At 48.1% G+C, this 27260-nt stretch overlaps 1 protein-coding gene across 1 annotated transcript in view; it reads right to left on the reverse strand.

Moving 5' to 3' along the window:
• The window catches only part of DNAI1 (dynein axonemal intermediate chain 1), a 64810-nt gene that overhangs the window by 4735 nt on the left and 32815 nt on the right, over positions 1-27260 (reverse strand). The window contains exons 7-18 of the mRNA XM_007950658.2: positions 26961-27080; positions 25902-25961; positions 24537-24671; positions 19450-19534; positions 15163-15280; positions 14821-14864; positions 7813-8060; positions 4476-4565; positions 4250-4337; positions 3020-3099; positions 1417-1565; positions 1206-1305 (exon numbers count right to left, since the gene is read on the reverse strand). Of these exons, the coding sequence (XP_007948849.1) occupies positions 1206-1305; positions 1417-1565; positions 3020-3099; positions 4250-4337; positions 4476-4565; positions 7813-8060; positions 14821-14864; positions 15163-15280; positions 19450-19534; positions 24537-24671; positions 25902-25961; positions 26961-27080 (1317 nt within the window). The remainder of the gene's footprint in view (positions 1-1205; positions 1306-1416; positions 1566-3019; positions 3100-4249; positions 4338-4475; positions 4566-7812; positions 8061-14820; positions 14865-15162; positions 15281-19449; positions 19535-24536; positions 24672-25901; positions 25962-26960; positions 27081-27260) is intronic.

Below are 27260 nucleotides of genomic sequence, written 5' to 3' on the forward strand. Positions count from 1 at the left end.
ACTAGGTATGTTTTCATTCATGTTGTAGTAGCAGTAAGTTGTTGTTGTTGTTATGTGCCATCGAGTCGGACCCTATTCATAGAGACTCCTCCTTGGGTTTCCGAGGCAGTATCACTGTGGAAGTAGATTGCCCCATCTTCCTTCCGAGGAGTGGCTGGTGGGTTTGAACTGCCAGCCTTCTGGTTAGCAGTCAAGTGCTTTAGCCACTATGCTACCAGAGCTCCCAAGCAGTAAGTAGTACTTGTTATTGCTGAAAATAAAGATATCATATGGATATACTACATTTTACAAACTCACTGCCATCAAGTTCATTGCGACTCATAGCGACCCCTCTTTGAGTTTCCAAGGCAGTATCTCTATGGAGGTAGATTGCCCAGTCTTCCTTCCAAGGAGTGGCTGGTGGATTTGCACCACCAGCCTTCTGGTTAGCAGTCATATGTCTTAGGCACTACACCACTTTTTGGCCTTTTTGGCTATTATGAATAACCATTTGTTATGAACATTTGTGTACATATATCACTTCCTTTAAATTCTCTGGTTAGCACTTAGTGCTGCAGGGATTTTGCTGTTGTTGCTTCTTGTCTTTTCCATGAGAGCAGGGACCTGAATCACCTAGCCTGAAACTGGGCACTAGAATCGACCTTTTGTAGACTGACTTTAGGGTGATGCCTTAACCACTCTGCTCTTTCCTTGGGGCAGCAGGTGCCTCTCAGTTTATATCAAAGTCCATAAGCAGTATGAGTTTGCATCTAAGAATTTGCTCACAGAATGCTGGTTTCTAGGCTTTTACCAAGTCTCACTGTTGAACAGTTTCCTCCCATCCCTTGCCCACTGAAGTTCCTTCCCAGACTCAGCTTGCATTCTCCAGGGATAGGGACCTTACTACCTTATAGAGAATATTTCAATCACTGATTAACTCAGCCTCAAAAGTTTTTTCATAGATTGAGCTGGGTCCTGTCACCCTGTAGCTTCTTTGCCCAGGGGTCTCAGAGAAGGCAACTGCTCCTCATGGGATCCCATCCCCTAGAGTACTCTCTCTTCCAAGATGAATAGCTGCCACTCACTCCTTGAAGCCTCATAGGACAAATGGTCCCGGGATGGCTTGACCCTTGAGAATACACAGTCCTTCAGTTCAACTGTCCTCTCTGTCTGACCTGGCATGGGATGGGCTCTCCAACAGGAAGCAGGTAGGAAAGGGCACTCACCTTCCCGTCAGTGGTGACTGCTGCAAACACAGTAGAAGAGTATGGTGCCCAGGCTACATCGCCCACGGCCGAGTTCAGGTCATAAATGAACATCGGGGTCCTACAGAGTTGGAGGGGTGGAAAGGTCCTGACACAGAGGGTTCACAGTGCCAGGCCCCACAGACACCAGCCCAGGGTAGGACTGTGGGCAGGGCAAGGGCAGGCCCCTCACTTGATGGTATGGTCCCAGATCTTCACCGTCCAGTCGGAGCTGCAGGACATGAAGACCTTGGTGTGGTATGGGTTCCAGGACACAGCATCCACTGCCATGTCGTGGGCATCATAGGTGTCGAGGAATTGGCTAGAGTAGGATTTAGAGCACTGGGAGGGTAGAGATGGGGGAGTAGGAGAGGTCAGCAATAGCATCTCCCTGGGGGCCCTGGAGGACCAGAACCTGAGACTCCTGTTCTCACTCCACATCATTGTCATAGGCTAAGCTGGGGCAGCTGACTGCTCTTTCTACCCTTAACATACCCGGAGATAAAAGAGGAGGTTAAGGGGTTAGGGGCTCAGGTGAGCAGAGGAGCCTTCCTAGAGGGTGAGGGCATGAACCCTGGAGAATGCCAGGCTAAGTGGAAAAGGCCTTCTTTCCCTGAGCCAGGCCAGGCACATCTGGGGCCCTGGGTCAGGTATGGCCTAGCCATCTCTCCAGGCCAGAGCCTGTGGACAGATAGACAGATAGAGCCCTGGTCCACCTGTGGCTCACAGAGAGAAAGAATCCTTGCAATGATGATATAACATCCCACCTTGCCCAGGTTTTAGCAGGTGCCAAGCCAGGGGCAGACCTCGGTCTCTAAGTTTCCTATTCAGGTACTTGCCCAGATCAGTAAGGGCCTCAGTCCCTGCCTCCAGGAGACAGAGCAGCAAGTACCTCTTTCTCTCCCGCTTCCCTGGGGCAGATGTGGGGAGGGCTGAAGAGGGAGTGGGGACCTCTTTTGCATTCAGACCAGCTCTGTCTGGGCCTCAGGGGCTTCAGGGAGCCTGCATGTAATTAACATTCTGAGTCTCTGGGCCTAAGAAAAGCTGGCAGCAGAGCTATTTCTGGATGGATGGCACTTTAGAGGACATTCACCCAGTAACACTGAGACCTTGCAGACAGCCATGAGGTTCTATCCTGCCGGCTGGAGGCTCCCCATTTTCAAAAATAAATCTGCTTGTTATTTGGCCTTCAAAGCCCAGCTTGAGTTCAAATCTCCTCCAGGAAGTCCTCCTAAAATGTTCCACCCCCCACCCCCACCGCCACCTCCACCTCTTCTGATCCCAGGAGGGAAGGAAGGGCCCAGAGCTAAAAATGCTAGGCCGGCCAAAATCACCCTCTACAGATTTTTCCATGCCCTTTTCCATATTTCCCTTTTCTTCTTGCCACCAAAGCAGGTCAAGAAATGTGTCTTCTTCACTCAGGAAGGCTTCCTGGACTGGAGCACTAAGGTCTGTCCTAATAGGGTCTGTGGAAAATTATAAATTCTGGAGGGAAAGAGCAGAAACTCTGGTGCTACAGTGGTTAAGGCATTTGGTTGTGGTTCAAACCTACCAGCTGCTCTGAGGGAGAAAGATGAAGCAGTCTACTTCTGTGAACATTTACAGCTTTGGAAGCCCTAAGGGGCAGTTCTACTCTGTCCTATTGCATTGCTACGAGTCAGAACTGACTCAATGGCAGTGGGTTTTGGTTTTGGGAGAAAGGGGGAAAGGTGCAGGCTAGAAGGGGCATGCTCAGGTCTAGGTGGCCCAATAAAAAGCTGGCATGGGATGGGGGGAGAGGGACAGTGCTGCCTCACCTTGTAGATTTTCCCCTCTTCTGTGCCCACTAGGAACATGTAGTCGATCTCTTTGTGGAAGTCAAAGGCAGTACCACAGCCTGGGAAGAAGAGGGAGCAGCCCTTAGCCCAGCTCCGAGAGGGAAGCTCTCAGCACCTCCCCTCCCCAGGTGTTGGGCCAGACTGAGCCGGACCCCTGTAAGGGCTGGGACCAGGCCAGGCAAACAGGAACCAGCCCCCTGGCCTGCTTGTCCCAGGCAGTTATAACTCCACAAATGGCCAGGGGTTCTGATGACAGGAATGGGGGGGGTGGGGAGAGGCTGGGTAAACAAGGCAGGGAGTGAGTTAGAACAGGGTCAGGGTCAGGGTAAACAGGGACTGGGACTGCAAACAGGGACATGGTCTGTGCAAACAGGGATATAGTCTGCATAAACAGGGGTAGGAATTGAGTAAACAGGGACAGGATCTGGGTAAACAGGGCCTGATCTGCATAAATGGCTGGATCTGCATCATAGCACCTGATCTGCATAAAAAGGAACAGGGTCTGCATGCAGGGCTGGGACCTGCCTGAACTGGTCAGGGATTACCTTCTGTTGGGCACGATTTGGGGAGGGGGAGTGCTCAATCAGGGGGTGCAGGGGTGGATTACCCAATAAGCAAGGTAAGCATGGGCTTACTTGTGCTTACTAACTATTCTGTCACACCAAAACCAAACCAAACAGACTGCCCTCAAGTCAATTCTGACTCCAAGTGACCACCATTGAGTTTCCGAGGCAGTAAATCTTTCGGAAGTAGATTGCCCAGTCTGCCTTTTGCGGAGTGGCTGGTGGGTTTGAACTGCTAACCTTCTGGTTAGCAGTCAAATGCCTTAGGCACTGCGCCACCAGAGCTCCATTACTACTCTGTAGTGAACAGTTTTACATGTTTTTCACCGTGGATGTGGGTTTCACCTTGCTTACTGGGTACCCTGTCCATCTGTCAGGGATTGTAAATTTGAAGGGGCTTTGATTCTATAGTAAGGTGCTATGGAGTTGGGAGAGAGACAGAAGCCAGTCATACCTAGAAACAGAATTTTTGATGTGGTGAAAAAATGTGAATTGTTCACTACAGATTAGTAAGTAAGCACAAGTAAACCCGTGTTTACCTTGCTTGTTGGGTAATCCGACACTGAGAGGGAGGACTGCTGTCACTGATCCTCATGGCACCTGAATGACCTGGCTAGGTCTGATGTTGATGGGCTGGGATTCCTACCTACTGTGTGTAGCTGCAATCCCTCAAGACCTTCCGTGGTGCTGCCCTCCACCTTCAGTTTGATGACATCTGTGTGAACCAGCTCGCTCTGTAGTGAGAGACAGATGGGGTGCAGGAGGAGCCCATGTGTTGCTGGGCTGAATCAGCAGGGTGGGGGGGTGCCCTTTGCCATTCAGTGCCCACCCACCCATCTACCCCTACATGATCCTCCCTAGGAAGCAGGCACCTTCACAAGCGTCCAAGACACAATCCTGCCATCAGATGACACAGAGAAGAAGTTAAGATTGTGGTCCATGTCATCCTTCTGCCACTTGACCTGAAACATCCCAAACCATGAGCTCTGAGACTCTGCTAGGATGTTGAGTTAGAGCTATGAGCTGGGTTCTGTTAGATGGTCTGCATTCCTCTAAGAACCCATGGAAGGCTCAGAGGCAAGTCCTGTAAGCCCATTTCCCAGAATCCCAGGATTGGCCCTCCCTTCCTCCCCTCTTCCATCCATCTCTGTCTCCTGTGTTCCTCTCTCCCTGACCATCCTGTGTGACATTCCCAGGCAGGCCTCTGCCCTAACCCACTGGCTTGGCAATAAACCAAAAAACCAAACCCACTGCTATCGAGTCGATTCTGACTCATAGTGACCCCCATTGGGGTTCCGAGGCGGTGAATCTTTATGGAAGTAGATTGCCCAGTCTTCCTTCCACAGAGTGGCTCATGGATTTAAACCACCAACCTTCTGGTTAGCAGTCAAATGCCTTAGGCATTATGCCAATTCCTCCCTAGATTGGGCTATAGGAGCCTGGTTGTGGGGAGAAAAAGATGGCTCTGGGTTCAATCTCCTTACATAGACATGACCTGGAAAGGACAGAGCCCATCAACCAGTTGCCCCATTTATGAAACAGGAATCATAATAGGACAGGCTCATTGTAGGGAGTAAAGAAGATAAGATATGTGAAGCCCTTAGTTCAGGACCTCATGCATATTAAGTGTCCAATGAACATTAGCTAATATCCTCATTAGTCTCTGGGTGGTATAAGTGATTAACACACTTGGTTGCTTACTGAAAGGTTAGAGAGTCGACTCCACCCAGAAGCACCTTGGAAGAAAGGCGTGACAATCTAATTCTGAAAAATTAGCCACAGAAAACCCTAGGGAGCACAGTTCTACTCTGACACACATGGGGTCACCATGAGTTGGGATCGATCGACTCCACGGCATCTGCTATAATATCTGCATGATTATCTTCATCCTAGGCTTCTAGGTGGGAGCTCTGGTAGTGTAGTGCCTAAGGCACTTGACTGCTAACCAGAAGGCTGGTGGTTCAAACCCACCAGTCACTCCTCTGAAGGAAGATGGGGCAATCTACTTCCGTAGTGATACGGCCTCGGAAACCCAAGGAGGGGTTGCTATGAGTTAGGTCTGACTCGATGGCACATAACAACAACAACAACAACAGGCTTCTAGGTGCTAAGGCTGTGCTTCTTCAGGGGCTTTTTTCCTGCTTACTTGGTGGGAAGGAATAGGTCCCCCTCCCCTGCCCACCTTTTCCAGGCTTGGCCTGGCTCTAGGAAGTCTCTCCTATGTTCCTACCTTCACTTTGCCACTGGCTCCCGCTCCCAGAATCTTGCTCCCAAATCCTAGATTTGAACTGAATTTCTCCATGTGCAAATCGGAGTTAATAATCCTGCCCCACCCATCTTCTCAGGGCTGTAAGGGAACATATGGGGAAGTGTTTTGGAGACAGAGCTGTTGTCTTATGAAGATGACATGCTTGAGGCTCAAGTTTCTGTTGCCAGATGTGGAGGCCTGGCCAAGCTGTGTCCTGGAGAGCAAGGGTGGGGCTGGGTACCCAGAGCTTTCTGTCCTCCAACTCCCTCCAGACCTCCCATGCTGGGACCATTGTCCCCTCCCTGTCACAAGCAGAGGCCCAGTGAGGGAGGCCGGGAGCCCAGCACTGCTGCCTGTAACCGCAGCTGTCACCATGGCTGTCCAGGGAAGGAAAGGGCTGCCCCTCCCCAACCATCCCCAGGCCTGGCTGATCAGAGCTGCAGGAGGGCTGCTGAGTACTGCCTGGGCCTGTCTGGGCAGCTGCTCTTTTGAGCTGTCACTGGGGGGCCTAGGAAACCCACCCCCCAAGAGCCACAAGTGAGAGTCAGCTCTGATGGTGAGACAACTTCCCCTTCTGTGTAAAGGTGGTCCCTTTAAAGGGAGGAGGGGAAGGCAGTGGTGTATCAACAGAAAATAGCGCCTATGGCAATTAGTTTTAAATTGCTGAATGATCTCTCACAGCTGGCGATGGAAACTGCTCACTGGCGCCCCACCTCAAGTGGCACCCAGGGCATGTGGCATACCTGCCATACTCTAGATATGCCTCTGGGGACAAGGAGTGTCAAAGGCCAGGCTGTAAGAGGCGCTAGGGAGCTGCAAAGGGAAATGTTTAATGAGCCAGCATGCGTGGAAATTGTATTTCACATCCCACTTAGCTGCCTGATGCCCGATGAGGGGTGGTATGTATATTCCAAGTGTGTATGTGTGTATGAGTCACACACGTGCCCTGGGGGATGGGCAGGCATAAGGGGATAGTAAGAGAGGTTGGGAGAATGAATTAATGCCCAGGGACCAGGTGGTTAGGGAGGGGATGGAGCCTGCTTAACTGATTCCTTCTCTTTCTGCTTTGATTAGAGCAGACCTGCTTGAGTTGTCTCTGCTCACAAGTTCTTCCTGCTTCCTTCCTTAGAACCACACATTACACATGCACATCGGTGTTGCTAACTAAGGTGTCACAGTGAGGCCAGAACAGAGCTGGGTTATCCATGTGGGTTCCTTGGGGAAGTAGCCTGGGCTATGGGACAGGAACCCAGCTCTGTTAGGACAGGTCTCTCCTTGCCTCCAAAATCTTCCATGGCTCCCTGCTGCCAACAGAACCAAGTCCTTTTGCCCCAGCCTGCCATTTGAGGTCCAAAACAACCTTTGATCTCCCACAAATGCCACTGACACAATCCCTTTAAGGACCCAGACTTTGTCATCACATTCACCAGCCTGGCTTTCCTTCACGCTCCAGGCTCATACATCCAACTGCCTGCTGAAAATGACCAGGTCTACAGGCCCACCCTGAGTGAAGGAAGATGATCAGCAGCACCTACGCTGTCTAAGAGTTTCCTCAAATTGAGTTTGGGCTGCTCAGAGGGCTGAGCAGAGCCCCTGTGGGGAGGTGAGGAACTGGAGCCCTTGACAAATTCACCTGGGTCCTGTCAGGTCCTGGAGGTATTCGGCCATGGCTTCTGAGTCACTATTCCTCCATCTAAGAGATAGCAGACAGATGGGGCCCCCTGATAGGAGCTCTGGGGCAGCAGACTCCAACTCTCACTAGAGACCCTTTTACCTCCTGATTGTTATCTTCTGCCTTTTTCTGTCCCTTCTAACTCCCAGCTCCTTGATGCCTAAGCTGGTACCTGCCATCCCCATGCCATTGCCTGTGGCCTTCTCCCTAAAGTCTTTCCTCTGTGGCTCCCACAGTAGAGGCACACACTATTCCCATCCTCGCTTCCCTGTCCTGGTTTGAGGCTGACCTGCCACACAGGGTCCGTGTGCTTGCCGGACTTGGCAGAGCTGCGGAAGGAGGGCTGGGAGTGGGGCTTCTTGAGGTTGTAAATGGCCACGTTGCCGTCGTAGTGGCCTACCACCACCAGGTAGGGATGGTCCACGTGCATGTCAAGACACATGATACCGCTCTCACTGCTGAAGATGTATTCAGGGAAGCTGGGGTTCTTCAAGCTGTAGAGTAGCAGCATGCCCCGGCTCTGCTTCATGAAGTCATCTGCCCCCAGGGAAGATGGGCTGTTTTGGTTGCAGAATCCATTGCCATGCTGGGGAAGCCCCTTGCCCCTCCCCACCAGATGGCCATCACCCTGCCCTCCTCTATCTCTGTGAGAAAGCTTGGGTTTCCTCTCTAAGCTTCAGCTTTCCTGTCTGTGAAACAGAATCAGGAGACATGGCCTAGCACTTCTCAGAGTTCATGGGCATCTAACAACCGTAAAGGTGACCAGGCTTACCTGAGGGATGGATAGTCATTCTCCTGTGCTCCTTGGGGTAGAGGAAAGGGAGATGCTCAAAGATTTGCTGAGTGCAGAATGTATGTGTATTGTGGGCCTGGGATGGGATAGTACCCTGCAGAGGCTCAGATGCCCAGCCCAGAGGCAGATTGTGATATTATGTAGATGCCTAGATAATGCCCATATGCTCCCTTTTCCCCTCAACCCACTTGATACACACACAAGGATGGGATTAAACTTGGCTAAAAGGGAGTGGTCTATAATGAGTTTCAAGCTAACCACCTGTGGGCATCATCCCATACCCTCTAGCTTCAGCCTTCAGTCACAGCCTGAGCCCTAGCTCTAGGCATACTCCTAGAATCCAGAAGTCCAAGGGCAGTTAGCCAGGCTTCCACAGACCCACTGTGCCATTCTTCTGGCCTGGGCACAGTTTTGAGTGATCAACAGTGAATATTCAGCACAGGTCCTCCTCCCTGCCCGGCCTCTTGTCCTGGGTGCCTCTCCCGCTTTCTTTCTTTCTCTGCACATTTGGGACCCATCAGTAACTGAACAGAACACAGTCCCAGCCCTCTAGTCTACTTCTGTTGCCACTTTTCTGTCCTCCCAGTCCCTTCTCCAAGTTTAGAAGAGTTGGAGTTGGAGAGGTGGAAGGTGCTAGAGCAACCCCCGTCTTTGGAGCCCTATGTTACAGTAGCCTTTTGGCCAAGATGAAAGCCCTCCTAACCCTCCTGCCTCCAAGACTGCCTCCTGACAGCTGCAGGGCCTTGGCCCCTGACAAAGTGGCCAGTCCTGTGGTATAGAACCCATGAATAGAGGGACAGGATAATATCCCCAACTTAACTAGTTTCACTGAATTGTTCTCTCTGTCTTACTTCTCAAGCTGACTCTTATTCGTGAGAAACTCAGTGACTGGGCTGGGATCAGGGACAATCTGGTCTACTTCTTGGAGGGAGAGGTCAGGGCAGCTCAGCTACTATGAGGTCTCAGGTATCCCATCCAATCTGCTGGCCTGGTCTTAGTTCCCCTACCCCATTGTGCTTTTGCCACTTTGCTTCCTTAAACTGCAGTGTATTTCCCTCCCATACTCTGCCTAGTCTACTAGACCTTGAGGGACCACTCCTCCAGGAAGCCTTCCAGATTATCTAGTCACCAGAGAACTCTCTCCTGTGGATGCTCCATCCACATCTCATTATTACCAGTGACTGTGAGCAGGTCTTGGCTGTCACCAGAGAATGGAGTAGGTATGGCCTGTTGTGGACTGGTAGGCTTGTTCTTTCTGGCAGTAGGGCTGCCTTCTGCTAATCCTGCTCTGCCAGATAATCTCTAGGGCCTGACTCAATCCTTCAGTGATACTCCTGGTAGAACCTGATTTAGCAGTTCTCAGAAGGTCATGAGGTCTCAGGCAAGGGGAATAGCTGGGAGGAGTGGCTGAATATCTCCAATGACCTCAGCTTTCCCCAGCAGAATCACATGAAGATCATGGATTGATTGGTGTCTTTTTTTTTTTCTCCAGATTGATGTCTTCTTAACTGCCAGCCATAAGTGGGGGCTTCATCCCCAGCAACCCCGCTCCTGCCCAGCAGGCAACAGGTTTAGATTGTGGAGGAAGGATACTCCTGAGAGTTCTGGCTGCTGGAAGAACACTGCCAGGGCTTCTGCTCAAGGTTCAGGGAGAGCAAGGCAGGCAGAGGGTGTGTTGGGGCATCAGACTAAAGGCTGGCAAAAGAGACTCTGCAGATGTGATTAAATTAAAGACCTTGAGATGTGAGATTATCCTGGATTATCTACGTGGGCCTAATCCAATCACAGGTCCTTATAAGGGGAAGAGGGAGGCAGGAGAAAGAGATATGGTGACAAGCATATGGTCACAGTGATATGATTGCTGGCTGGAATGGGGCCACAAGCCACAGAATGCAGGTGGCCTCCAGAAACTGGAAAAGATAAGAAAATAGATTCTCCCCTACAGCCAACCTCCAGAAGGAATGCAACTTTGCCAATCCCTTGATTTTAGCTCAAGGACCTTTGGTGGTGTAGTGATTAAAGCATTTGGCTGCTAACCAAAAGGTTGGTGGTTTGAACCCAGCAGCTGCTCCACAGAAGAAAGATGAGGCAGTCTTCTTCCATAAAGATTTACTGCCTTGGAAACCCAATGGGGGTTGCTATGAGTCAGAATTGACTCAAAGGCAGAGTTTGGTTTTTGGTTTTGATTTTAGCTCAGTGAAACCCATTTTGGACTTCTGATCTCCGGAACTGTAAGATAATAAATTTGTGTTGTTTTAAGCAATTATGTGTGTGGTAATTTGTTACAGCAGCCATAAAAAAGTAATATAGTAGACATTCAGGGAAGATAAACTCTAGTTGTAAGGATCAGAGGGAGAGGCCCCTACAGACAGTATTTTTCCCAGGACAATTTGGAAGCAGTTCCTCTAGAAGTTAGGGGGATGGAGTCAGTGACCCTCAGCTCTTCCATTAACAATAATGAAACATCCCTGAGATTCTCATACTTCAGCCCTGTCACCTTAGACTCCAGAGAAAGAAATGCCCCTTGTGTTAAGATTTTCAAAGGCTCCAAAGGCAAGAAACTAGCCCAAGGCAACACTAAGGAAGGGCATCAGTTGTAGAGGTTTCCAAATTTCAAGCATAGCCCAGAGGCCATGCTTGAAAGTGCCAGACTGGGCTAACGCTCCCAGGCAGGGCTAAGCCTCTCAGGCAGCTGGGCTGTTCCAAGCACTCACATTCTATTAGAAGGCATATTTAAACAGGGTGGAAAGTAAGAGCAAGGCCTTGGAGACAGAATACATCCAGCAGGACATTTAATTTGATTTAGGGAAAATGAGGCAAACATTTGAGAACCTAAATAACTAACCAGTAATTAAACTAACAACGAGAATGCCCTTGCACTACAACCCGGCAAGCACAGTGGCCTTTATGGACTGTATTTACAAAGAGACCTGACAACATAATTAGTCCTGTAAATTTTACACAGCCTGCAGCTGAAGAGTGATGGATTTTGTGTGTGGAGGATGAACAGAAATAAATGAGGTGGATGAATTTCCATTCTCAGTAAATGAAATTAACACTGCTTAATTAGTGAAGCTGACAAATAAAAGATCAGGAAAGATTTAAATCCCTACAAATGTATCTCTGGCCTGGGCCAGCTAAGGGACATGCTAAGGATGCGGTGGGACAGAGTGGGAAAGTGTTTAGTGCTGAGACTCAGGGCCTGACTTTGGTCACTTTGGAAGGTGCTGCTCTCAGAGAGAGGTTGGACTGTGGGATAGCTGGCTTTCCTGTCCTTCCAAGATGTGACCCACTGGGAAGCTTCCTGCCCTAACCCCCTGTGTGACAGCTAGTCAAGACCACACAGTATATCCAGAATGTTCCTCCATCCTTGCTTGACAGACCGTGAGAAGCCCATTTCCCTGCTATGAACTGGTTAATGGGCTGGAAAGGACCCTTTCAGTACAGCAGGCTGACATAATTGCATCCCAGCAGTTCCAAGTCCCTGCTCTGCCCCAAGAGCCATCTCTTACTGGAATAGCTCCCTTTGCCCTCCAAAGTTCCTTTATCTGCTTTCACCTGGACAGCTTCTTTCTCCTTTCTCTGGGAGCCTGGCTTTAGGGGGTATCCAAGTCTCTATCCTCTAAGCAGCCTGACAGCCGTACCACCTGGTACCCAGCATCCATTGAGGGGAAGCAAATATGAATGCTTCTATGCTGTGCTTTCACTCCTTTTTTCCCACTTGCTTGCTCTTGGCCTGACCTCAGCCAACCTGCCCTGTTCCCACAGTGAGGTATTGGCCCCAGTCTTTCCTAGAGTACATGTCTATTCCTGCCAAAGTCTTATTTGGCTGGGTCATGGTACAAACAGCTGGGAAGTCCAGGCAAAAGGAGGTTTACTAGGTCCAGGCTGAGCTCTACAAACCCAAATTCTCACTCCAGTGATGTCCCCATGAGGCCAAATCTGATAATGAGATTGGTATCTGGGAGCTTCCCAAGATAGTGTGATGGATGCTGGTGAGGCCAGCTGCTCCTCACAAGACCCCACCCAGGAACTAGGGTGCCCTCTGCCTGCCTCAGCTTTGCCTTCTTCTTTTCATGGAAGCACGTGGGTCCCTAGGCACTCAAGAACTCAGGACTCCCAGAGTCGACCACAGGAGTGCAGGCAGGAGCCTTCATGAGTACCAGCTCACCCTACCTCTGCTCAAGTCTCTGCAGGGTGGTGCTACGATATGCAAGGCTCTGGAAAATAGATGTCCATCTGAGAGCTGGTCAGCAACTTCATGCCAGTGACAGCAACTGCAGATACCTTCACCACTGAAGCTGCCAGCCCTGGCCTTCTCTCTCAGAGAGTGGGTAGGGGCCTCATCTAATTCCTCTCTATCCCCTTCTCTGCTCAGGCCCCCTGAAGGTACTGCAAAGCTAAGGGAGCTAATGACAAAGCAGTAATGACTGAACTCTGTGGGAGATGGTTCTTGCAGTTCACAGGGCACTCTTCTATCTTTTCTCTTAAGTGGGACTCATAACAGTTCTGGGATGGAGGCCTGGCAGGTGTCAGCTTCTCTTTGTCACCAATGAGGAAACCAAGGCTCAGAGGGGCTTCTGGCCCCAGATTGTACTACTGAGAAGTGATCCTCCAGCCAGAGGGTCTGCAGCTGTGGGCACTACAGGCGTGTAGATATGGTTAAAAGGACCAAAGAATGACAGCAAGACCCTTCCTGGGCAGGTGCCTGACAGAAGCAGGCTGCTGGGCTTGTCAGGTCATCTGCTCCTGGGGGATGGGCTATTTTTCTCCATTGCTCCCTACTAATGTTGCCTGAATATGGGCAGCTTCTATTTGCTCCTGACCAGCTGACACTGCTGCTGGCCCTGGGTAGAGGAGGATGGGGCTGGAGCTGAAGCAGTTCCCTGCCCCCACCTGCTGGGGACCTCCCCCAGTCCTGGGCAGAGAGCCTAGGCTGAGAGCGGCCTCACAGGGAGTCCACACCCACTCCTGGAAGGGCCTGCCCAACCCCCAGGCTCTGTTCCAGGCCCAGTAGCTGCAGCAAAGGGGGAAGGATGTGCTAGTTCCCTGCCAGAGGGGGAGGGTGCTTCCCACTTGGCAGCAGCCCACCCTCAAGAGTGGGGACAAAAAGCAGGCATTTAGGGCATCCTTAAAGGCGGCCCAGACAACGGACCTGACGGGGAGCAGCTCCAAAGCCTCCTCCTGAGAAGAATGACAAACACCAACTCCTCCTGGTCCCCACCCCCATTCCCCCACCCTGGTCAAAGAATAGGCGGACAGACGGTCTAAGGGGCAGAGACCAGGAGTTTGTCTGCCTGCCAGCCAGCAGCAGCTCAGAAAATGGAAAGGGTTTTCTGTTTGCAGAAGCAAGTCCTCCCAGTCAGAGAACAAGCCACCATCATTGAGGAACTGCAGCTAACATGAAGTGTGGGGCCCTCTCCTGTTAGGAAAGGAGAATGGCCAAGCCAGCAGAGAGGTAGGGGCTTCTGGGACCAAGGAACATGAAAGGAAAGCAAATTACTTGGGACAGTTATCATAGTGCGCCTCTCTCTGCCAGAGGTGCTTAACTAGTAGGGGTGGGAACACCCTAGACAACTGTGGTCCTCCAGGGCTCAGAGGCCAAGTTGAACATCAAGCACTCCCCTCCACCCCCGCGTGCCCCAGGGGTCCCAGCTGGGAAGGCAGGGTTGATGAGGAGGCAGGGTGGGAAGCCTCCAACTCTACCCTCTCTCAGGGCCCACATCCTGTCCCTCCCCAGGTCTGGTCCAGTCTATTGGTAAACCAAACCAAACCAAACTCACTGCCATCAGGTTGATTCCAACTCATAGTAGATCACCCCATCTTCTTTCCACAGAGCAGCTGGTGGGTTTGAACTGCTGACTTTCTGGTTAGCAGCCAAATGCCTTATTTACTACACCACCAGAGCTCTAGTCTGCTCTTGAGGCTTCTCAAATCCACTTATCCATCCTCCCTCCACCACCAGTGTTCAATTCTGCCCTCTCTCTTTGAGATGTCTGCCCAGTCTCCTAACTGGTCTCCCAGCCTCCAGCCCTGCACTCCCTTCCCTGCATGGGTCATATCCCTGCCCTTCTTGAATTCTCTCAATGGTTTCCCTCTTGTCCTTAAGAGAAGATTTGAGTGTCTTGGAATAGATTACAAAATCCTTTGGCGAGGTGAGGAGCCTATCCTGCCCTTCTCATTAGCTCCACTTCCTGCCATCTCTCTCATGCCTCCAGACTTTTACATTAGCTGGTCCCTTTGCCAGAAGAGTTCTCCTCCTCTTTCTTCACGAGCACAACTCCAAGGCTCAGCTTGGCATACTCAGCTTGGTGTGCTCCTTTACTCAGGACTAATTGCTGGTATGTTTCTCCATCTTCCCCATTAGACTCTAAACCTCCTGAGGGAAATGACATATCTTAGTCATCTTTGTATCTCTCACACCTGGAAAAGAACTCTACACTGAATAGGTACTTAGTATTTGCCGGCTGAACGAAAAAATGAATAAATAGCCAGGTCACTTACAGGAGCCATGTCCCACTGCAAACAGATCTTTGTACTTTGGATTCCTGCAAAAGAAGTATGAACCCTTTGGCTTGGGAAATGGGCATAGCCCTCCCATGGATAGAAGCCTTCCCATTAACACTTGCCTAACTACCCTGCAGGCATCTACTACTGCCTGGCTTAGGACTTCACCAGCTATGAGATGTGGGATGATCTCACAGCCTCTGAGATTCCCAGTCCCACCTTCTCCTTACTGCCATGTGTCACCCTCAAGGTGGTTATGTGCAGTTGAAGTGCCCTCCTCAGGGCTTGGCATGCCCCAGCACTCCGGGGTTGTGGGTTTGCTGCAATGCCTATACTCACCAGGAGAGGGCGGTGACGGCTAGGCGCTTGGCTTTGTCATTTTGGAATTTCCAGAGGGGCAGCAGCGTACCCTCCTGGTCTCGGTATTCATCAGCAGCATCTTCATAGTACTTAAAATCTTACACACACACACACACACACACACAGGCAGTCAGCCCTGGAACTGCCACTTTATGGCAAACCCAGATCCCCCACTTACTGGCTGCATCTCCTTGGAGAAAACAATTAACCTCTTGTGTCTCTGAGCAGGAAATAATAACAGTACCTATCTCAAAGGACTGTGTTTGAGAATTAACTGAGTTAATATGTGTAGTGTTTAGAAAAGTGCCTAGCAAATAGTTAGCTCTCTATATTAAAAAATTCACTGTCATCTAGTTGTTTCCAACCCACGGGTTCTTGAGGCTGTAAATCTTTATGGAAGTAGGTCATCCCGTCCTCCTTCCACAGAGCAGTTGGTGGGTTTGGCCTGCTGACCTTCCAGTTAGTAGACAAGTGCCTATGCCACCAGAGATCCTGCCTCTCAGCAGTAAGGATAGTTACTAATATATAGTTATATACTAATACATGTTGTTGTTGTTGTTATGTGCCATCGAGTCAGCCCTGACTCATAGCGACCCCTCCTTGGGTTTCCAAGGCAGTATCACTACAGAAGTAGGATTGCCCAACCTTCCTTCCGAGGAGTGGCTGGTGGGTTTGAACCACCAGCCTTCTGGTGAGCAGGCAAGTGTCTTAGCCACTATGCTACCAGAGCTCCCATACTAATACATAGTTCTCTAATATACAGTTCTCTAATAATCTCCGTATTAGAGAACTATATATATCAGTAAGGAGCTCTGATGGCATAGTGCCTAAGGCATTTGACTGCTAATCAGAAGGCTGGAGGTTCAAACCCATCAGCCACTCCTCAGAAGGAAGACTGGGCAATCTACTTCTGTAGTGATGCCGCCTCGGAAACCCAAGAGGGGGTCACTATGAGTTGGATCCAACTCGATGGCAGTGAGTTTGTTTTTTTATATATTAGTAACTATCCTTACTGCCGTCATTGTTGTTGGGAGTAAGTTACAATAAAGCAGCTGCATCAGCATGGATAAAATTCCAGATTTGCAGCCTTTGTCCCATGAGTTTCCCCAGCACTTCAGAAAGGCCAGACTGAAGCAGCCAAATTTCAAGGCTCAGCTGCCAGGGGCTGATTAACAGCTCTGTCCATTCTGCCTCCTAAATCCCTAATATTCAATCTGTCTTCATATCCACCAGCAAGCCCCGCTGTAGTGAAGTCGTCTCGATCCCCCATGGGCTCTCTGAACTCATCTTCATCTCCAGCCCTAAAATGTCTCTGCTTCCTGTTTTCTCTAACTTAGGTAGACACTCCAACCTTCCTCTTGTCTAAACAGAAATCCGGGTGGGTCATCATTAACTGATCTCTTTCCATCATCTCTCATATTTCTTTTCTAATTATCGTTTGAATCCATTCACTTTTTACCAAACCTACCTGGATTATTACAATCCTTCTAACAGGTCTCCATACCTTTAGTTACTCCTCCTCCTCCAGTTCATATTTCACAGAGCTACCAAGTGATCTTATGAAAATATATAAATCACCACACTCCTCCAACCCCACTAAAACCCCCTCAATGGCTCCTGTCACACAGGGAAGAATGTCTGAGCTCTCTGGCCAAACCAAGACTCCTGGCCACTACTCCCACATCATCTCCAGCCAGCTACCCATGGACCTTCTGTATCAAATAGTGTCAGTGAGTCATGTTGTCTGTTTGCTTCTGTGTATTTTTACATGTTGTTTCATATCTAAAATGTCCTTCACCCCCATCATCCTGGCAAACTCCTTCTCACTTCAAATCCAGAACAAATGCCTCCTACTCTATGAGGCCTGTACTTTATTGTTGAATAGAGTTCATTTCTTCCTCCTCTGTTCCATCCCTGACTCTCTCTACCAAAATGCCTGTCATACTGTGTTGTTTCTATTTATCCCTTCACCTGTCTTCCCCACCAGAGAGTTCCTGGAGAGCAATAAGCATGTCATATTCATCTTTGTGTCCCCAGTACCTAGCACAGGCCCAGCAACAAAGTGGACACCCAGTGACCGTTCAAAGAATGGAATTAAATAAATCAACAGAAGTAAAATATTCTTATCTAGCATGATCAATGACATGCCCAGCCACAGTTTCAGCCTCTCTTCGATGCCTCACACTTTCAAGTTGGGGGATACATTCAACCTCAAAAACATCTCAGAATAAAAAAGATTTGAGTGGTCAGAGAGGCATGAGCTTTGATAACATCAGAGATCCCCAAGGTGGGGCTATGTTTGAAAATACTTCATTTCAGAGAGGAGATTAATTGGTTACACTTCTCTATTTTCACTTTTCCTTCATAGTTACACTTTCCCAAAGGGAAAGAGTTTGCAATTAAAAAATCAAAGGTCAATGCATTTTTATGTGACTGTATGTTCTTATAAATGAAAATGGTTCACCAAGGCCAATTTCTCCATGGATATTAATCAGTTTGCAGGCTTTTGGTGGGCTGGTTGCAGAGGCTGGGTTTTAGGAAGCCAAGCTGTGTGAGTGACAAATTCATTCACAGCTGCTGTGTACTTTGACAGCTTTGAAAAGCACTCAAGGTCGTTTTCCAGCCTGAATGATAACAAGGGGAGTTGTTTCGGCTGCTGGTCTTGGCAGCCCTGGTTTCTATGTCCCATGGGTGAGCAATGAGCATCAAGTCACCAAGAAGAGCCTTAGACTGTCAGCTAAGGAGAACAGCCAGCAGCAAGGGGCTGCCAACTCTGGGAAGGCAGCTGCTCCAAATAAATGCACAACCTCTTAGGGAAATACAAGCCACTTGGGAATGCGCTGTTCATGCCATGGGAAGGATTCCGTTTCCCTGGTTCTATCAAAGACACCAGAATTTCCCAGGCCCCCAGGACTTAAGTGTTTCTGAATCATTCTCTTTCTTCATCACTAATTAATCACCAGGATAGACTTATTGAGTGTGTTTATTTGAAATGTCTCTTCCAACTTGGTGTCTGTATAGTTAGCCATAGGGCTGAAGTGCTTAGGCTATGGATCCAAGGGGCCTGTGTTCTAGTCCTGATTTCATAATTTACACTAGCTGTGATTCTGAACAAGTGGCAACATCCCAGCCTGTTTCTAATCTATAAAATGGAAATAATAATGTGAATACCACTGTGAACAGTATCCTGTGTGGCTGTGAGGATGAAACAAAATAATACATGTAAATTGCATCACATGATGCCTGGCACCTAGGAAATTCCCAGTGAATGCTGGCACTTGTTTTTAGCTATTATAACTGCTTCTTTTTTCTCCATCCCCTATGATTCAGGCTGGGTGAGGTATGGTAAGGTCCACTCTACCTCACATCTGAACCTCACCTCCGTCTCTATCCCTGCATTCTGCCCAGTCACATCTTCCTCCAGCCCTGCTCTCACTAGGCTGTGTCCCTATCTGGAAGACTTCAGTGTCTCTGAACTCTCTTCAGAGAAAGTTCAGATTCTCCACATGGCATTCAAGGCCCTTCTTAAGTTGACTACAACTACTTCTCTAGCCTGCACTCACCACTTCCCCAAAAAGTTCTTGTTTGGGTCATTGAGTCCCAAGAGTCCATTCCTGTCACTTCCACTACCAAGTCACTGTTCATGCTGTCCTCTGCCCAGGACATCCTCCCTCTGCTCTTCTCCCACTCACTCAAACATTGCTTATCCTTCAGTATCTAGCTCAGACTTCCCTGACTTGATTTTTACTGCTGTTCCCACTTACGCCTCATTTCCCTTCTTGAGGACATCTCCAAAGCATTTTCTGTCTATCTGGTACATTCTAGTATGAATATCTTCCACAAGATACACAGAGTAGAGGATGGAGACAGGGTTAGGAAACTCAAGATCTAGATTTGGGACTTCTCTGCAATTCACTCGCCAGGTGGCCTTGGCTTTACCTTCCTCATGTATAAAATAGGAGTAATAATCTCTGCTCTGCCTGCCTCCCAGGACTGTTGGGAGGATCACACTGGATCACAAATGTGTAGGTGTGTTTTGCTGAACCACTCTACGATGTCATCACTACACCTTGTTTTTTTTAATGCCATTGTTCATGGTTGACTCACACAAGTCTTATCTCCCTAGTGACATCCTGAAGAGGGAGGGGTTAATTTTTCTTCCCTTTTACCTATAGAACCTATCGTGGGGCACTCAAATACCAATCTTTTATGAGGAATTGTTTTAAAAAATACAGTAATTGTGGTTCCTAGTACTTCATATCTTACCTTGAGCAATGTCATCATATGTATTCTGGTTGACCATCCGCTCCACGATTTTAGCAGCTTGGGTCACTTTAGTGATGTCATCACTCTGTGGGGAATACAGAAGCCTGAGATCCTCATAAGCCAGCTCTTGGCAAGGTCATATGTTCTGAGGCACAGCCCAGACTTGCAACTGGTTGAGCAATACCCCTCTGACACTGCCCATCCTAGATAGCTCTGTAAAGGTATCTCTCCATGCTCACCTCATCACCACCTTGTTGGAACCTATACCTCACAACTGGCACAAGGAATCTGCATTGCCAAAGCTGGCCCTGGATACAACCTGCTTCATGCTCTTTTGTTCTGGGGGTGTTTCAGGAGAAGGCATATCTTTGAGCATAAGAAAGAGCCTCCTACAGAACCCAGGATGAGTATCTGAAGGAGAGATCAGACAAGAGTAGGAAGGAGGATTCTTTGGTGGGGACAGAGAGATTGTGCCAACTCAGGGAATGGGATGAACTCTCCCATTAAAGACCTCAGAGGTCTTCTAGTCCAACCCCTTTATTGAGCTGAGGGTTGAGGGAGACAAAAAGGCTCAGAGAAGGGAGAAAGACATGCATGTACCCAGAAGAACAAGTCTGAATGGAGATTCCTAATCCAGGGCCCTGCTCACTGCCCAGACCAAAGAGAGAACACAAAGTTCCATGTCAGGGAAAGATGACTCACTGTGAACAACAACAACAACAAAAAAAAGAGATCATATTTATGTGAAATTCCATAAATACATAAGGTGAGCCACTTGGAAAGTTAACAGAGAAGCAAAGAGCTTGGGTCTGGCAAGAAAGACCCAGTGAGTTTAGGGCAGGTGGCAGGAGTGAACCAGGTAAATGGGCAGCCATCCAGAAGGGAACAAGGGGCCAGGCCTGTGGCTCCCAAGAATTCTAGTAGTTAAGAGAGGAGTCACACAGACGTACATTCCTATTTCAGGGTTCCCCTGAAGGAGTGCTGACTCAGAGAGTAAGGCACTTGTACATCAGAGAAGCTATCACCAGGCACATATTCTCTGTAGCCAGAGGATAGCACTTACCTCTCTAGAGAGGAAGGTTTCAGCTACCAGACTGTCTGATCACAGAAGATGCTGCTTAACTTTGGGGGATCAAGATTGCCAGGAAGTCAGGGAAGTAGTTGTGATCAGATGAACTCTGAGGACTATGACCTCAAGACTTCCTAAGATAAACTTGGAGTCAGTTTGAACCACCCTCAAAAGATGGTTCCACAGATGTGACTTTACAGGCCTCTACCTCCACGGTGTGTATCTTTCTTCTGACACCATCACCACTGGGCATTGGCTTAAAGACCAGGTATATTATTATATTTAATCCTTACAACAACCCTATGAGGCAGGGGTCATTACCTATCCCCACTTTATCATAAGGACTTAAGAGAAGTTAAGTAACTTGTCCAAGGTTGCCATCTGGCATATTAATAACAACAATGTTGTTGCTAGGTACTGTTGAGTAGTTTCTGACTTATAGTGACCCTATGTACAACCTAACAAAACATTGCCTGGTCCTGTGCCAATCTTACAATTGTTGTTATGCTTGAGCACACTGTTGAAGTCACTGTGTCAATCCATCTCATTGAGGGTCTTCCCCATTTTTGCTGACTCTACTTTACCAAGCATGGATATTCTTCTCCAGGGACTGGTCCCTTCTGATAACATGACCAAAGTAGGTGAGACAAAGTCTGGCCATTCTTGCTTCCAAGGAGCATTCTGCCTGTACTTCTTCCAGGAGAGATCTGTTAGTTCTTCTGGCAGTTCAGAATTTTTTCAGTGTTTTTCCCCAATACCACAAATCATCATCAATTCTTCTTCAGTCTTCTTTATTTACTGTCCAGCTTTCACATGAGACTACTGAGAAGAAAATGGCTTGGGTCAAGTGCACCTTAATCTTCAAAGTGGCATCTTTGCCCTTTAACATTTTAAAGAGGTCTTTTGTAGCATATTTGCTTAATGTGACTTGTTTGATTTCTTGACTGCTGCTTCCATGGGCATTGACCATGGATCCAAGTAAAATTAAATCCTTGACAACTTTAATATTTTCTCCATTTATCATGATACTTCTTAATAGTCCAGTTGTAAGGATTTTTATTTTATGTTGAGGTATAATCCATACTGAAGGCTGTAGTCTTTGACTCAGTGCCTCAAGTCTTCTTACTTTCAGCAAGCAAGATCGTATCATCTGCATATCACAGGTTGTTAATGAGTCTTTCTCCAATCTTGATGCCACATTGTTCTTCTTCATATAGTCCAGCTTCTCAGATTATTTGCTCAGCATGCAGACTGAGTTAATTATGGTGAAAGGATACAACTCTGACACATACTTTTCCTGATTTTAAACCATACAGTATCTTCTTGTTCTGTTCAAATGACTGTCTCTTGATCTATGTACAGGTTCCTCATAAGTACAATTAATTGCTTTGGAATTCCCATTCTTCATAATGCTATTCATAATTTGTTATGATCCACACAGTAGAATGTCTTTTCATGGTCAATAAAACATAGGTAAACCTCTTTCTGGTATTCTCTGTTTTCAGCCAAGATCCATTTGATCTTGTAATGACATCCTTTGTTCCACATCCTCTTCTGAATCTGGCTTGAATCTCTGGCACTGCCCATGAATAACAGTGAAAGATAACAACCATAGCCATCACTTATTAATGGGTATCAAGAAGATACTGTGCTAGGAGATCTCCAAATATTGTATCAGATTCTCATAACCATTGTTCAAAGGAGGTATCATTAGGATGAGGACACTGAGGTTTCAGAGAAGTTAAGAAACTTGCCCAAGATCACCCACCCAATAAGTGGCAAAGCCAGGATAGACACCCAGGTCTGTGTATTCTAGGGCCCATGTTCTTAGCTCCACCCAGAAAGCCAGTCCTTTCTTGCTTATGCGAGATTCAGTGTCCCAGATGTGCTCCAAGCAGGAGAGTGTATGGTGGATGGTCTCCTCCCTTGTTCTGGATATTATGCTTCTTGAGCAGTCACATCTCTCTATTGGTTTAGAATGAACTTGTGGTCTCTGAGTCTTTCTCTCATTTCTGTCCTAATCTTTCATGTCAGACAAGCTTGCATTCACTTCTGTGTATTCATCCAAATTATCAATGAGACAGAAATCTGAGGTCCACTATTGGAGACTTTCCTACAAGGTATCATGAAGTTATTCTGTTTTCTTCCCTTCTACACACTTGAGTTTTATAGACATCTAATCAGACTCGGGTCCTAAAGGAAGATGTGTCACTCTTCTCATAAGCTGGGCCTAGGCAAAGGTAAAGGTGACTGCCACTTACATTATATTCCACAGGCAGCCTGGCTCAATACTAGGATTCGCCCCTTCGAGCTGCATTCCTCTGGGAAGAGGTTAGACACCAAGGCACTAACTGGGGTGTGTGTATGTTATATTCCCAATGTCCTGCCTTCACTGCAGCTTCTCAGGCCAGAGGGCTCAGATCTTCCTGCATCACAGCCTCCCATGTCAGCCAAACTAGAAGATTTCAGTGTGATGGAAGGGTGGTCCCTTCTCCATGTGTGATGGAAGGGTGGTCTCTTCTCCATGAAGGTGTTAGACACCAACTCTGGTGGAGTTTAGATTCCAGGTCAGTTTTCAGCCTCAGTCATAAGAACTTGTCTTCTTGTCTCTAGGTCTTAGTGACTACAGTTAGAATCTCTGTAACTATGGTTCCAGAACAGAGCCCACAGCCAAACTTCTAATGGCTTTTCATGTGAATCCTGACAAAGCCCAATGACCCTTCTGATGAGCCTAGTCTCTAGGGAATGATTCAGAAAAAAAACAAGGGTCTTGATAGGGAAATCTTCAGGGAAGGGGTTCATCTTTAAACTCAGGGTTCAAGCAACCAGCATGGGCCATGAGCACTGGGTGCTGGGTCTGTGACTGAATGAAACTGAATTGGTATAGTTTCTATTAAGCCAAGGCAGGGAACCCTCAGAATTCCCCTGATATGTGGAATTATCAAGATCATGGAACAGGGAATTGAGTGGAAGTGGGTACATGGTGCAGTGGTTAAGTACTTGGCTGCTAACTGAGTTTCCAAGGCTGTGTATCTACAGGAGCAGACTGCACATCTTTTTCCTGCTTCGTATAGATTACAGCCTTGGAAACCCTATGGAGCAGTGCTACTTTGTTCTATAGGGTCGCTATGAGTCAGACTTGACTTGACAACAACAGGTTTGGGCATACTTCAGACAAAAGAAGAGCTTCTTTTCACTGACCACAGTTTATATACTGGAGTGGAACAGGACCACTTCCCAAAGAGCTGCTGTGGGAGCTCTCCAAGGTTCTGAATCCAGCCCCCAGCTTCCTGTGGACCTAGTCCCTCCCACCCTATCCTGATCTCCATGCTAGGTCTCTGGCCCTCTTTAACATCTTTCTGTGATGATCCTCCCTGAAATGATGCATCACGGTTAACTACCATGGTGTTCTCCATACCGATGTGAGACAGTGAGCCCTCTAATAATGATCTCTATAGTAACCACCCTTTGGTGACTCCTACATAGCTCATAGTAAACCCAGCCCATGTTGGCTACATACATTGGCCTAGGCTTGATGGCGCCTATGAGCATCCCTATCCTGGCTTCTGGACCTGAAGATTCACTTAAAGTACTGACACAAGTAAACCAAAGGACTGAAGGTCAAAGAGTATCTCATTATCCCAAATCTCATGAGCCCTCACCCCAAGGAGGGAGTGCCTTATTTTCACATACCACTTCAGTGGGAAGAGTCCCTAGCTCTTCTGGGAGGCACTTAGGCCTTTAAATAGGGTTCATGTCCTTTATTGCCCCTTAGCTTAACAATCCCAAGTCTCTGCTAGCCTTCAAACCTATATCAAATTGGAGGGATGTATGGGATGCCAGAGATAGTTAGAGCCTTCCTCATCTACCCACAAGGAAATAACTTTTAAAATCCATACCTCAACATAAACTCCCTTTTTAAATGTCTGTGAAGCCCTCCCAAATAAGCAGACTTCTGTCAACCCAGGGACTCCCTCAGACTTTCTCTGTGACAGAACCATGGGAACCCTCACCAAACCTGGGACTCCATAGATGTCAGCTTCCTCATGGCCATTTTCCCCATTTTTTTAGCCACTGGTGTCTTTGTCTTCTCCTTCTCTTTGGTCTTTTCCTGCTTCTTGAGCTCCTCTACATAGGCATCGTAGATCTCCCACTAGGCAAGGGTAAGATGAGAAGGATTATCACCAGGCACAATTTTCACCTATCCAGCTTCTCTTTAGCCTTTGGGCTTGAGGAATCAACTATGTTAAATTCTATCATATGCCTCCATAGCATCCTCTACGTGGTCCCTTGTAATTATGTATTCAATGTCTGCCTTTCCTGCTAACCATCATCTCTGGGATGGAAATAAAGGAAGTCTAAGGGCACCTCTACAGCCCGAGGGCTGGGGTACTAGCTGCAAATCAGCATCATTCTGGCCTGCAACCTCCACTAGGCAGTACAAATGGGTAAACATCAGGCTATCTCATATTTTGTTAGTGATTATATGTCTGAATTAGGACATTAAAAAAAAACCTCCCCTTATGGAAATAAGATAAATATAAGGACTCAGGCTGGCTGTCTACAGCACTGACCACACCTCAGTGCAAGGAGGAGATCATCAAAAGAGAAGGGAATCTCTGCTAATTGAATCTGACAGCAAAAGAAGCCAAAAGAATAGTAGCAGAGGAAGCAGCAATGATCTGGGGCTAGGAAGATACCCCAGATCACACTGTGTGTTCCCCAGAGCTGGGCACTCACTGCCACCTGGAGGCCAGATAGGCATACCTTGCATTTAATTCACCCACAGGCCAAAACTCTATACCACAAAGTGCTTAACATTTGTTATTTCATTCAGAGTCCTCTAACCATTCTGCAAGGCAGACTGTCATCTTCACTTGACAGAGAAGGAAACTGAAACTTATTTAAGGGTGACATAGTTTTTTTCAGAATCTTACAATATGAGCAGTAGAGTTGGGGTCTGAGCTTAGGTCTCCTGGTACCACATCCTGCCCAAATCAGCATGGCTATCCAAGAAGACTGGAAGGGGAAAAAGGAGGGTCTACAGTAACACTGCAGGATGCAGAAAGGGTAGGGTCAGAGTGCTAATACTCCGAGTCAGCCACATGGCGAGTCCATGCAAACAAATACTCTCCCTCAGTTTCAGAAAAAGTCCTAGAAGTCATACCTGTTCCCAGCTTGTGTAGCCTTGCCTGGTTAGGGATATACTGTCGATGTGCCTAGGTCAGAGCCTAGATGCTTGGGAAAATGAGTGGGATAGCAGATGGTGTGGAGGGCAGAATGCTAGAGGGGTCCATGATCAGCCTGGCCTCTCTTTCTGCTGAACAAGACAGGATCCTTGCAGTGTGGACCAGTGATGGGTTTCAGGCTTCTAGGGTCTTACCTGGTTGGCAGTGGCTGAAAAGTTTGTCCTGGGAGGAGGCTCCATCTGACATTCTCGGTCCTAGATAACAATGACAAAAGAAAACCTACAGAAAACTCTTAACCTCTTCTTACCTAACCCAACAGTGAGATCCCAAGATTTCCAAGTTTGGAGAAACTTTTAGGTTGGATCTGGGGCAGGGGGTGCCACACAGAGACAGTCCTGGACAAAGGACCAATTATACATTAAGCTTATATTTTCTGCCACTCGGGCTTTCTTCAGAAAGCCCTAGTTAGGAAGTAGGGGCAGTGAAGCCTGATTGTGCCACTTTTAACAAAGATAAACTCCAAATAGAGTATGGACAGATCTGCAGGAAGCCAGGCAGGTGGCCACCCTCTAGACATGGAATACAGAAGTCAGCCCATTGCCATTGTGCTAATGTCCCTTATCCTAAGAAGACTTCTTACTAAAATTGGAATCTCTGGCTCCACCCCCTGTTGTGTATCACCTGAATCACCAAATATCCGCACCGGGACCACACAGGTGATGAGGAGATGCCAAAAGCCACCTGACAGACCTCTGCCCTCTATTCGCAGATCTATTTCTGTATAACACTGTCCTTATATATGAGTCTCCCACCTGAAACCCTGAGATGGTCCTTGGCCTGGTACTCAGGGTCCTCCATGCTTAGGAGCCAGGGAACTTTTCTAGTCTTTACCAGCTAGTCAACCACAGACACCTTCAACTCAAGTCAAATTGGCTCCCAACCCCCCGCTCCAGGATATTGTGATGCCCACTTTCCTCTTTAAGTCCTGATTTCCATGCCCTCCTCTATTTCAAATTTCACTTTCTCAGTGGCGTTTTGGGGGCCCCTTATGACTCCCTCTGAACTCCTTCCTGCATGGCTTACAGTGATCTGAATACATGTTCCCAGCTCTTCATGGAGAGATGAACTATGGCTTCTGCCCTGTCACCCTTGCCAGGCTGAGGGCTGATGGGGCTGGGGTCAGATCAGCTTCTTCCCTGGCATGTACAGTGCAGAGCTACAAGGTATAGGGACTGGGGTAGGGGCTGCTCTACCCGGAGAGGGTTGCTGAAGGTCTGTGAGGCCCTCTCACTGAAGTTGAACTGGTTGGTGAGCTTCCGCTCCTTAGGCTGCACAGGAGTCATCAATTCTTCTTCAGTCACTTTTTCAGCTGCCTAGAAAAAATGACTTTGAGGACCAGGACTCAGCTGTAAGAAGGAGGTGGTGGGGAATTGGGAGTGGAGGGAAGGCCTATCCTGGGCTAGGAGGAAGGTGGGAGAGGGTGATATTGCCAGAAGCATTGCCACCTGCAGCCTCTAACTTCTTCCATTTAGCCCCCTCCCCCTAGTCTCTCC

The sequence above is a fragment of the Orycteropus afer genome, unplaced genomic scaffold (assembly GCF_000298275.1).
Source record: "Orycteropus afer afer isolate SDZICR_OR568_19922 unplaced genomic scaffold, OryAfe1.0 scaffold00285, whole genome shotgun sequence".
NCBI lineage: Eukaryota > Metazoa > Chordata > Mammalia > Tubulidentata > Orycteropodidae > Orycteropus > Orycteropus afer.